At 34.2% G+C, this 13,666-nt stretch overlaps 1 protein-coding gene across 1 annotated transcript in view; it reads left to right on the top strand.

Moving 5' to 3' along the window:
* Nucleotides 1–1,248: 1,248 nt before the first annotated feature.
* LOC101637332 (killer cell lectin-like receptor subfamily B member 1B allele B) overlaps nt 1,249–13,666 on the top strand; it is a 30,795-nt gene continuing 18,377 nt past the window's right edge. Inside the window, exons 1-5 of the mRNA XM_012732808.1 lie at nt 1,249–1,491; nt 9,706–9,800; nt 10,984–11,099; nt 12,406–12,557; nt 13,441–13,547. Coding sequence (XP_012588262.1) covers nt 1,249–1,491; nt 9,706–9,800; nt 10,984–11,099; nt 12,406–12,557; nt 13,441–13,547 — 713 coding nt within the window. The remainder of the gene's footprint in view (nt 1,492–9,705; nt 9,801–10,983; nt 11,100–12,405; nt 12,558–13,440; nt 13,548–13,666) is intronic.

Here is a 13,666-nt window from a genome sequence, read left to right on the forward strand (position 1 = left end):
ACTTCCATCCAGGGCCAGGGAACTGACACACATGTCACAGCAGAAGTCTTCTGTCTCCCCTGCTGTGTTTTCAGTCAGTCAGCCTGTTCTGCTCCCCACTGTCTCTGGTGAATCCTCTCATCTCCTGTACCACTGGCCTGTACCCTTGTTCTGCATGCATACCTGTATGAAAATTATGTAGACACCTTATTAAATTGTTGCTTAATTAATGTCACAAGACTGAAAAATCTAATATGGAAAAATGTATTTTCACATGACATAACATTCCTTAATATATGAGGGAATCAAGGATAAACTTAACTCTAATAATAAGCTATTTAGTATGTGAGTAGACTTTGAAATCCATTGGCAAAAAAGGTCTTTTTTTATCTAATAAATAAATAAACAAATAATAAATGGGCTTTTTAGTTTTTTCCACATACTATTTTGCATCTGAATATATTTACTTAATAGCTTTAAATATGATTATTCTTCTACAAATTATGGAGAAATGACCTATATGAATTAGCTAATTATTGGGAAAACTGTTAAAGACTAAATTGACTTAATCTAAGTTGAATCAATGGTGAAAAAAAAAAAAAGTTAAATAAAAAAGATAACTTTGTTCTAAGAATATTTTTTAAAAATAATATCTTATATGAATGTAAGAGCTCATAGATTAGTTTTTATTGGTCTGTTGGCATCTTTCTGTGATGTGACCAAAATGCATGACTCTTGTGAATTGATGGACAGCCCACTAATGAGAAGTGACCCACCGGTCCCACGAGATGGAGCCTCGCACTGAAGCGCAGAGTAGACAGCGGCCACAAGAGGCGGAGGACCCCGCCAGGACGCCTGGCACCGACAGCAGCCCCGACAGCTTTACCACTCCTGAAGGCCCTAAACTGGTTCCAGATGCTCAGACTAGGCCAGTGAAGTTGAAGAAGATGAAATGAGAACCAGAGTTAACAAAGAAATTGCAAGATAGAAAAGAAAATTCCTCATAAATGACTTCGGAAGAGTAAAATCATCCTCAGGGAGTTCTGATGCGAAGGAGTCTGCGTCTAGGGCACCAGATGATTTGGAGACAGAGGAAAGCGTCCTGAGGAGGAGACAGAAACAAAACTGCTGGAAGAACACCATTGCCTACGACCGCTACGCTAAGGAGGTCCTGAGGCACCTTCGACAGCCCGGTATTCACCCCAAGACCCCCAACAAATTTAAGAAGGCTGTGACCTGCAAGAAATACACCCTGTGAACCTTGGGGAGATGGAGATAGAACCTGCAGAAAGCACCTCTGAGTCCCGGACGAGCTCTCAGGATAACTTTGACTCGTTCTCGTCCACCAAAGTCAGGCACTTGGATTGCGGGGTGGAGTATGAGTTTGACCTGGAGGCCAGTTTAATGGGCCCTGAGAGACTGCGCGGTGGCGAGCTAATGGCGCCCCCTGGAGGCGGCGGGAGTCAGGCGCAGCCTCCACGTGCTGGCGAGGGCAGAACAGGATGGTGTCTGGTGATCATTAATTACTCTTGCCTTATTTTCTTAAACGTGAACTTTATATACAGTGCGTACACGTGCATGTTTTAAATTGTAAATTGGACCTTAATCCAAGGAAAACTGAACTTGACGCAACTTTGCAGCAAACTTCCTCGCTCCATCCAGCGACAAAGGCATTATTAGGCGGTGAATTTTTTTCCTTACATTTTTCACTGGGCTTTGACTGTATACCATAGACTCTCAGATTTTTTTAATTGCAACTTTTTATAACTGTTAACATCTGCTTCTTCCTAGGACATATACGTGCAATCTTCAAAAAATCAGACGTATTCTAAAAATCAAGCATTTATATTTCCAAGATATTCATTCTATTTCTCAACATGAGTTTTTCTGAATTATGAGGGAAATGAAATGGAAAGAAATAAGGTATATATTCAAAGACAGATTATTTTTCATGTGCAGGCATATACATTATTTTTCTGAAAAAAAATGCCTATGTATATTGGAACTTTGAGCAATTTATATTGACAATCTGTGTATCATTGTGTGTCTTTTAGAAGAAAGTAGAATTAAAATGGTTTGCAGAGTAGGCAAGGAGAAGAGAAAAAAATATGAGAATAGATCGGTTAAAAGAGAGACGATGCTAAGAATGGAATCAGATGTGTTTGAGTCACCTTAAAAGCTATTTTGAAATATCATTTATTCCAATAATTTTATCATAATTGTAATTTTATTATTTGAAATGCCAATTTGTGACACTTTGGCATTTTTAATTTGTATGAAATATGGATTTAAAGGATGTAAGTGAATAAATACAAAATTCAACAGGACTAAATCATAATACATGATTTATGCCCACATTTCCACAGATGTGTGCTTTGATTATAGGTACTGGGTTCTATTGTCATCTTAAAGAGAACAGAAAGAATCTCACATTGATTTCTCTGAAATTGTATAAAATGTTATCATGAAATAGACTTTATTTCAGTGAGTTAGACATTATTTTAGATAATAATGTAAGATTTGAAGGTAATTTTAACTTTTTCATACTGCATAAAGATATCAAGCAAGCAATTATGGCATAACAGAGATTAGGAAAACATCTCAAGGAATTCATTAAACAGTGGGGAAACATGAATAGCAGTAACAGAAGACATTTGATAGAATGACAAAAAAAAAAGAAGAAGAAAACCTGGAACAAACATTTTTATTGAAATATCCATGAGGTTTAATAAATGTAGTAACATTGAATTTATAAAATGAGAAAACTAACATATTTATACATACATGTATATTTATGTGTGTGTATTTGTGTTTGTGTGTGAGAAAAAATAGAAGGAAAAAATATATTTAAGAGAATTTGAGTAAAATGTGCAGAGCAGAAAAATAAGTTTTATTGAAAAAGAAGATGGGTACAAGGAATTGTGGGAAAGTGGGGGAAGGTAGAAGTAAAGGGGAGACAGAGAAGGTAGAAGTAAAGGGGAGACAGGAGAGGCAAGGAGGGAGCTGGATGCAGGCTGCACAAACTGACTCCCTGGGTGTCAGCACAGAAGCTCCGTCTGTTGCAATTCTATCACATTAATAATAGAAGCTTCATAATTTAATATAAGATTTTATATTAAAATCATTGTGAATGGACAACTTTAAGATTCCGACATGGCATGTCATAGCAACTTATAAACTAACTAGAAAAAAAATCACAATCACATTATTTTATTTCCTAAGTAAACTCATGTCTGGGATACATCCAAATGGCTAGCTCTCTGAATCATCCCCAATACTATTTTATTCAACACCAGTTTTGCAAACTAGTTCACAGTTTACACTCATTGAAAATAAATCCCTTCAATTCATCTGATCATCTTCTTACCTTCCAGAAATGAGTGAAGTAATTTATTCTAATGTGCGATTTCAACATCCATCTCAGCCACAGAGAAGACAAAGACTTCAAAAACCAAAAAGAAAATATCTATCAGATTTCAGGTGTGAATGTATGTGGGCTTTCTATATATATTTTTTTAAATTACATGAAAAATATACAAGATTATCTATGACCATGTACACTCACATTAAATATTTATCCTTTACAAAGTATAGAAAATAAACCTTTGAAGAAAGATTAAGGTGCCTTCCACATGAAACAGTAGATTTCTTTTCTTTTTTAAATAGATTGAGTTTTTTATTTTCTCTTTTCTATTTTTAATTTTTTACATCATTCTTCATTTGTGTATTTTTCCATCTCAGTTGTAATCCCCATGGGCTTTCCACCACCAGTTCACCCATGTGCCATCACCACAGTCCCATGTACTCTTCCCACCCTGGTTCTGATCCCATCCCCCTCTTCACCCCCATAAAATGTCTCTGGTTTATAGTTGCTCATTGTTTTCATTTTTACTATATTAAACTTGTAAAACAGTAATTTCCATACATTACATTGGCTTGTCATTGGAATCAGTGACAAATATTTTTATTGAATTATATGATTTAGTTTTTTGTAACTAGAAAACATCAGTGTATATGATGCCATATTTGGAGTGGAAAAATCTTACAAAGTGTACAGACATATTATTTTTTATACCTACCAAGACTTGAGTATTATTTTTCTTGTTTTCTTCATTTGTCTACTGACCAGATGAGTTCAAAGTGTAACTACATACCATCATTTTAGTAGAATATCTAAACATGGGAAATTTTATTATTTTCCTATGAATTGGAATTTCACTTTATATTTTAACTGCTTCTAATTTGTATTCTTCGAATATTTTACATTAATATGTGGGATGGTTAGATTATTTTTAATTGTGTGTATGTGTGTGTGTGTGTAGAACTGGGGTACAGGCCAAAGGTATAAGGTGGTGAGAGGATTCACCAGGAAGCAAATCAAATGTATCTACTGAAATACACTGCTGAGGGGAGCAGTGGGTGAGACAGGAGAGGTCTGCTGAGCCATGTTCCTTAGTTTCTTGGCCAGGGATCACACTTGTACTGCAGATAGCTTCATAGTGCTGAGACTTAACCTCTTGTACCACCAGGGAGGCCCAGAATGAATGGAATTAATCAAATAGATTTTGTTATATTAAATGGATAGATGTGGTTTTTTCCTACTGCCTAAGTTGACTTTATTCCAATTCCTTAAATTGTTGATTATTATATTTTATTTATGTGGTTTCTATATTATTGAGGAAGAATCTTCTGACCTTACCTAGCACAGTCTTAACATTTTCTTAAACTTTATTTTATAATTTGCATTTAATATATTAAACAAATGCTTATGTTTCCATTCCAAATAGAATGGATCTACCAGAATATGTAATAATCATTACATTTATAAAGTATGAGGATTCTGGTTTGTTCTCTTGAAGGAGAATACAAACATTTTCAGGAGAGAATCAATTGCTATTGAAGATTAGAATAACTTTGTTGTAATATAAAAACAGTATACAGTGTTTATTTAACAATACTGTATACAGACAAATATGTAAAACCCACTCAAAGTAGGAAATACTCTTGAAAATTTTTGAAGTCACAGAGATTATTATCACAATTGAAGATATTGATACAACCAAGTTGAGATTTCATAACAAACTTTGGATGACATATACTTATGATTTGCATAGTTGAAGAACTCCAAAAGAGACATACCTGCTATTTATCATCCATCAATATATTATAGAATCTAAAAATTCAAATGTCATAGGTAGTAAAATCAGGATTTCATGGAAATTTTTCTCTCCTACCATTCAAATTTTAGGGCATATGAATGTTGATAATAAATGCAAACATATAAAATATGGCCATATAACTGTTGAGTATTGTCAAAACAATGACTATTGTACCTGCAAGAAAACAATCTAATAACATCAGATGTGTACATGAGAGGGAAAAGAAAGTGAACACCTATGATTTTCCATTGTGATGACTTCAACTATGTGAACTATTTACTTAGCTAAGAATTGATGTATTATAAATTGAAGTCCATGCATTTTCTTTAATTTTGATTAATCACATAAGTAAAAATACAACGGATACCATATTGGTAACACAGGAAATAACACAATGAAGATAAGGAATGTAAAGGAATATTACTGGCAGAGTATTAATAATGCCCACCATCATGGATTAGAGATGTTAAGTAATTCTAAGAGGTTCAAATCTCCTAGTAATTGTAAAATAAACCATGTCACTATAATTGCATACTGATGATGTGCTCTATTCAATATCAGCTTTCTTTAATCTCTTTGTGATCATCTTGGGAAGAAAAAGTAGTAATGGTAAGAAGATAAAATTGTCAGATGAAGTGAATTTAGAGAACAATTATGTATTTCAAAAGTCAAGCTAATTATTAGATAAGATTCCAACAAGCCAGGAGATATTTGAACCTGGACAACCACACAAGATACAGAAATTTGAAAATGCATAACCTCCACTGGAATAGTAAAAATGAACATATTTATTTCACTTAACAACAGGGGCTCATTCTGCCACAGATCCCACACTAAACTTTAGTACTGGGGATGCACAGTTGTGGAAATCAAAAAGATGTGTCTACTTTTACAGGGCTCACCAACTACAGGGAGAATTAACATTAGTAATCAAAAAAAGTAGACAATGCAAAAAAATGAGGAAGACTTATCAGAGTATAACAGAATCTTAGTCAAGATGGAAAAGTTGTGTTATTCTATTTATGGAGACATCTCAGAAATCAATATTTTCATGTAAAAGATGGCAATGATCCTGAAGCAAGTACTTCTACTTTCAGAGAAAAAAAAAAAAAAACAAGAAAAGTGTCTTTTGTTGGATCAAATATGGGGAAGTTGGATTCCAGAATTGGTGGGTCAGGTGTGAAAGGTGGGTTATATTCCTGGAGGGGAGGAAAAGACACAGAACACACAGAGATGGAGGAGTACAAGAGAGACTTTGAGACTAATCGTCATGTACTCCCTTTACTCAGATTACTGTCAAAATTGTTAAAGATTATCATATTTTATCCTACTTTATATATTTGTCTGCTATCTATCTATCTGCATGTCTGTCTATGTCTATCAATCATCTACCTATCTACCTATCTGCTGACAGTTTGGGAAATGTAAATTGTCTGGCCTTCACTGAATGAGAATTAATACAAAAGTTAGAAGGCTAATTCTCCAGACTGACATTTTCACTCATCTGTATAGCATTCTGTTAGGGGACTGATGCAAACTTTTAATTTCTTGGTCTTTTCTTAATGACTAAATTTTATCAACAGATACTCACCATAGAGCTTTACAGTGTAATGTTTTTGCCTAAAGATCACTGGAGAAGCTCAGTGCTATTTCAGTGATACTTAGTAATAAAAACCAAGCTATTGACATCAAGAAATGACCAACTTGCCACCTTAGGCCTTTCAGTTCAGAGTGAGAACCCAGAGGCCCACAACTCTCACCACAGACGATATTTCCATCTACAAAGGGTTGAGAAGCCACAGTGCAGCCAGCAAGCTCTTTGCAGCTCCTATATGAGGATCTCACTTCAGTGCATATTATGTTCCTGCTAGTGAGAAGAGATGTGCACTAAAGGCTAAAATTAAGACATTCTGTAACATTGTATATTTCCTTGCTGATTTTATAAAACTTGCCCTATCAGACATAATTGGGAAATGCCAGTTTTATCCAAAACATGTGTTTCCGATTAGGTCACCATTATTTGGAGGCTTCATTTTCTGTGTAGAATATAAGTGCATAAGTAAATAAATATTTAAGAAGAATAATGTTTAAGTGTAGACTATAACTTTCTAGAATGGCTATGAGGTATGGCAAGGGCCAAGGAAGAGCTAGGCATATCCATAACTGTCACATTGCTTTCTATTGCTCATTGAAGTCTGAATGAGCTTTTCCCAAATTGACACTTTGGTTTTAGTATCCGTCTGTTTAGTGCTCTTGAAGGGTAGTTGTCTTGGTGCATTTAACTTAATTAAAAAAAAAAAAAAAAAAGGAGGGCTCGCTCTGGTGGCACAACAGGTTAAAGCACCATATTATAAAGCTGTGAACAGCATGAGGTCGATTCCATCCACATGGCTCGGCAGACCTCTCCTGACCTATACACTGCTCCCCTCAGCAGTGTCCTTCATCACTCTACCTGTTCTGTTCCCCACTCTGTCTCTGGTGAATCCCCTTACCCACCACATCTCCGGCCTGTACCCCAGTATTTTAGTCATAAATAAATAAATATTTAAAAAAAAAGGAAACTGTTATTTCTCTGGTGAATACTCCTAATAGAATCTGAGACTGTCCATTAAAATTGAAACTGCAAAATTATTACATAACTGTTAAAGCAACAGTGCAGTATCCTAACTCCATAGTACAATCTCAAAGATCATGGGTCACATATCAGAAGTCAGTTCAGCTCCCTATGCTGTATTGTTGCTACATGCTGTCAAGCTATATTCATTTCAAAATAAAAAGTGAAAGAAATAAGGAGAGCAGAAGAGAATGTTTTCTCCTCGTTGCTAGCACTAGCTGTGCTCATTTCCCTTTATTTCACTAAAGTCACATCCTGTTATATTCATCACCAAAATATTGTTTGTACATCAGTGAAGGTAAATTCAGAAGTGATCAATGTAATAAATATTTTGAATTAAACCTCAGTGTAGACTGAGGTTTAATCATTCATCTTGAAAACTATTTGTTGCTGATACCTACACTCAAAGACTTCTCAACCACACCCCCAAATGATTGCTTGTGTTTTCTCTTTTTATGAGATGTGTTTATTTATGCATATAAGAACTGGTGCATGAGCCAGAGGGTTGAGAGGATTCACCAGAGACAGAGTGGGAAACAGAACAGGTGGATTGACTTAAATGCACTGTTGAGGGGAGCGGTAGGTGGGTCAGGGGAGGTCTTCTGTGCCAGGTGGTCACCTCTCTGGCTAGGGATCAAAATCATCTCAAACCTCTTGCACCACCAGGGAGTACCCCACTAAATAATTCCTAATTGATTACACTGGTACATGAGAAATACACTTTCAAATTCATTGTGCTTCAAAGTGAACCAAAATATGCCAGTGAGTAATAGACTTATTTATAAAAACCTGCTCAAGTAAAAACAAAGCAAATAGAAACACACACACACAAACACACAAACACACAAAAACATTGAAAGGTTTCCACAAATTTCCAATGTTCATCCTGCTAGAAGTTTAATGTCTCAAAATTTCCTTGCGATAATCATGATTATCCACTTGATTTTCAGTAAAATGAATACAACCTCTATGTCCAAATTGGGCAAACTCAGTTCCGGCAATCTTTGTTTCTAAGCCATTGGCCTCTGCAATTTGTATCCAGCCTCCTCAGGTTCTATCAGATGGAAAGGAGATTCAGATGCCTCCTAAAAGAAGGAGGAAAATAAGCAGAATACATGAGAATTTATATGAATTTGTTCTAGCGACATAAATTGCAAAATGTGTATGAAGAACTGAGTACTGTGAGCTCAAACCAGCTGAAGTAATTCTAGAGTGTGTGTATGTGTGTGTGTGTGTTTACATGGAACAGTAATGTGGCTATACTTTAGTTCTAATTTTTTGACCCCTGCCTTTGCTAGCTGAATTAAGAAGACAGGGGACAGAAGCACAGAATGAGACAGGGAAAATTTTGATGTAAATATCTAATAATAAATGCTTCATTTACTGACATCCTGATGACTTGGGTTCAAGAAAATGAAAACCCACACAACATACAGACACAAAGAAATGGATATATCGCATGTCTGTGGAGATGTACAGCCTGTTTTTAAATGTAAGTGACCTTGACAATTTGTAATCCAATCACCCTTTAGTTTTCTCTTTGGCACAGTGAGTATAATTATGTGTCTTCATCATTAAGTCAGTCTCAAAAATAATAAGCCAGAATTAATATGTAATTGTTTAGCACAAAGTATATAATGAATGCTTCTTAATATTAAAAGAGGGACATTTTATTTGTGGAATTTCATTATACTGAGCACATGCACTTAGATTTGCCAAAAAATCAAATAAAACACCTTCCTCTGACCTTCTTTTATGAATGACAAAGGGAGGCGCTGAGAAGGTAGAGTGAGTTTCCTGTATTGTGGTCCCGGAACATTTAGAAGCTAGTGATTTTGCTGCTTCTTGTTCTCACTGCCCATCCGTTCTTACCAATCAGAGAGGTAATTCAAGAACATTGCTTCAATACAAAATTTCCCTTTTCTTTCACCTTTCTTCTTACACAATTTTCAGAAGCTTAATTCTCCAGCTAAGTCCAAGATCAGACCCGAACATCTGGAACACGCGAACCTTCCCGATATCGACTCGGAGCACCCTCCTCATGGCAGGTACGAGCAGTCTCTTCTACAAAATTAGAAAATTAAACCACCCAGAAAACATATCATGGATATTGCTAAATTCAGGGCAGGGTTGGGAAACAGGTGAGATTTTTCAGTTTCATATATAGGAATATTTTTCCATTTACTTTTATGTTTCTTCATTGTGGAAAATAGAGGATATATTGTGAAAGTTTTGCAGCAGTTTTTTAAAGGTTGGCTTCTGACTGAGACAGCACTAACTACTTAAGGGAATGATGAATCATGTTAAATTATGATCAACACAATTTGAGCATAGAAATAAGTAGGGAATTTTAAATATTAATATTAGTGCTTACAAGTTTATAAAAATTTACAATTCCATTTTGACATGCAAAATACACAATACAGGAAACTCACTCTACCTGCTCAGATGAATTAAGTTATACAAATTAGACAGATAATGTCAACATTCTTAGAGAGTGTACTTGTGTTAATGATGGATCTTCTAATATTGTTTTGTTTTAGGGGAAATTCCTGTAAAAAAGTAATTTTGGGTATGAGAAAATGTAATCTCTTACAGCCAATGTTTGCTTATAGACCATCACTCTAACTATGTAAAATAAATGCAGGAACCTCTCATCACATCAAATCCAGAGTACCCTATGCTTTTTCTTCCCATTTGACTTCTAGAGAATTAGAAGCCACCTGATATCTCTGACAGGAACTGCAATGAGATTATGAAAAAGGCACACACCAGGAAAAATTTAACAATGATGCATGTGTTATGAGAATGACTCTGGGACAAGGCAAACTCATTTTACTTTTGAGCTGAATACCTACAAGCTTTGATGTCTGAATAACATTATTAAAACATTCCAATGTTTCTCATCTGCGTAGTGTTAATCAAGACTTGTGATTTTGCCCTTAGAAAATAAAAGTTAATGCCCATGTCTCAATCCATCGTGCCTATTGACTCCTCCTACGGCACATCTCCATATTTCTATGATCCCTACAAAATACTAGTCAGTGTACATCATTAAGGTGGATCTGGTGAAGAGGAGAAAATATAGATAATCTCACAGAATAAATTCAGCATATCATCTTTGTTATCCAATATTGCATTTTCAAGGGGATCAAGTTACCAAGTCAAAGAACTTTTTGGATTCTCTCTTTTTAGTTTCTACTTTTAAGAACTTCTGTGTCTACCTTCAAGTCACTATCCCTCTTTCTCTACAGCTCTTCAGACCACCATATGGAGGTGGATTTCTGGGATCTTAGGAGTAACGTGCCTTTTGTTGATGGCTACTTTGGGAATTGTATTGAAAAACAGTAAGTTTTTCTAAATAAGCCTACATGAAACTGAAAATTTAGATGAAAATACCTAATAATAAATATTTCATTTACTGACATCTAGTCCTTTATTTTTTCACAACCTTGTGTCTAATAGTTTCTATCATTTATTACAGTAATCCTTCCAGAAACTATCACCAAAATCCAGAAAGGTTTGTTTCATTTTTGTAAACCTTAGGGTATGTAGAGAATTCAAGGTGCAGTTTTCTGTTATCTTCATGATGAATGTTGTAGTCTAATTACACAAACTGATGCACTAACTGCAAAATAAGCTCATTTTTATCTCCAGTATAAGAGTTAGTAAGATTTATTGAATATGCATCATTCATATGTTTATATGTTAAGGAAAACATTAACTTGAAATGACAGTTTTCCTACTTGAGTGTTCAAATCTAAGTAAAAAATTAAGTTGTAGTAATTAATCTGAATTAATTGACTGTGTTTGCTTATAAGCCATGAATTTATATCTCTTTACCTTTATTTCTGTATCTTCCATGACTCATAATTAAATACATAGCTTTCAGCATATCTAAATTGTATCCAGTGAGTAAGAAACAAGAACAATTTTCAATGTACTTTATCCAAATAGTCTCCAAATCGTCTCAACATCTTCTGTGATCATAACTCACTTCATATTTACCCTCTTTGCTTTCATTTTTTTTTCTAGCTCATGGAATACAACTGACAAGAACATTGTGTAAGTTTAAGATTCAGAAAGTTTTAATTTGATAAACTTATTGTAATGTGATGACAGCCTAGTATAGCTAACAAACATCTCTATTGCATCTCATAATTACCATGTATCTTTGTTGAGAACATTAAGATCTAATCCTTTTTTTTTTTTTTTTGCAAAACATAGCAACATAATATAGCATTGCTGACTACAGTTGCAGTATTGAGAACTAGATCCTCAGAATTTTTTCATGTTCTGTCTGAAAATTTGATTTTTATCTTTTCATTCCATACCCACAGTGACCCTCATTAGAACCACTCATTTTGCAAAAATTTGGTGCCTACCATATGTTATGATGCCTGTCACTGAAGATAGTGCTAAAATATTTTCTTCCTTTATATATTTCTAGGACCCAATTTATTCCTACATTTAGTTACTCCAAAATAGAGAAAACAGTAAATTGAAGGAAAAAAGATTTTATCTAGATATTCAAATTTTTGCACAGATTTTCAAATTTATAGAAAAATTAAAAGTATACAGATAATTTTGAATGAGTAAAGAGTACTGAAGTACAATATCCAGAGACAACATTTATGTGTCATTTCCCTATAGGTTATGTGAATAGTTCTTGCCCAGAAAGATGGGTCGGATATCAATGCAACTGTTACTTCTTTTCCAATGAATTCAAAACATGGAAGGAAAGTAGGAATTTCTGTGAATCTCATAATTCTACTCTACTTCAGATGCACAATGGAAATGAATTGGTATGAATTTAATTCTGGTTTATTAAATGATTTCAAAACTAAGAAAATGTGCCATCTCAGTAATCTTAATCTTCTGATTCCAGTCTTTAATCAGGCTATACTAACATTAATTTTTGAACTAATGATCTGCTACTAATAGAATATAACTTAAAACAAGTATTATATGATCTGATGACATTTGTCAATGAGTTATAGCAGTAGAATAAAATTTAAAGTAATGTCAAATCAAATTCAAGAGATATTTTAGAAAGAATAAAAAAAAGATACAATAGGTTTATTTAAAAAGGAATTAAATATTTGTACTTTTTTCCCTTTGCTTGATTTTGTAATTTATTTATGTAATTCTCAATATTTTGCCATCATTTTGGATGTAGAATGAATGTGAAATGTATCATCATAACTATCTATTCTACCCAGTTGAGTAAGAACTATCCAATTTTAAGAAAAAGTGAAATGTATCTCTAGTTACATGCAAAATCTGGGCTGAATATAAGTTATGAAGATTATACTCACAAAATTCATCCCTTAAGATGTAAATGTAGAAAGAATTTGAATGCCCTGCAAAGGAAGTGTTTCATGGAATTCTAGCTCCATTTATATGTATTTTTTAATTCTGTCTAGATGTGAGATTTTATAATAATTTTCCAGAAGTGAATGGGCCTGATATGTGGGGACATGGAAGATGTGTGATTATCTCCTGAAGCAAATGTTAAAATATATGTATGTATGTGTGTGTGTATGTGTATGTGTGTGTGTATATATATCAGTGTATATCAGTGTTTCTGCTGGAAAGGCTGAATCTGATCTGATGATGGACACTAATTTTTAATTTTTTATCCAGATTAAATATAAATTAAATTAACTAGTTTCACTTTCTAAACAGAATTTTATGAAGTTTAACAAATACTTTTACTGGATTGGCGTCACCTACAGTGCAGAACGCAGAACTTGGGTGTGGCTGAATGGCTCATCTGTCTTGTCCCTGGATCTGTAAGTTTCTGGATCAAGGGTGTTTCTGTTCTTTAAGATTATATTCTTGGATTTCATCTAAGATATAGCTAAGATAATCTTTTTCTTTAAGTTTTATTTATTTATGCATATATAACTGG

This window comes from Condylura cristata, unplaced genomic scaffold, assembly GCF_000260355.1.
Source record: "Condylura cristata isolate star-nosed mole 26May11 unplaced genomic scaffold, ConCri1.0 scaffold00036, whole genome shotgun sequence".
NCBI classification, from domain to species: Eukaryota; Metazoa; Chordata; class Mammalia; order Eulipotyphla; family Talpidae; genus Condylura; species Condylura cristata.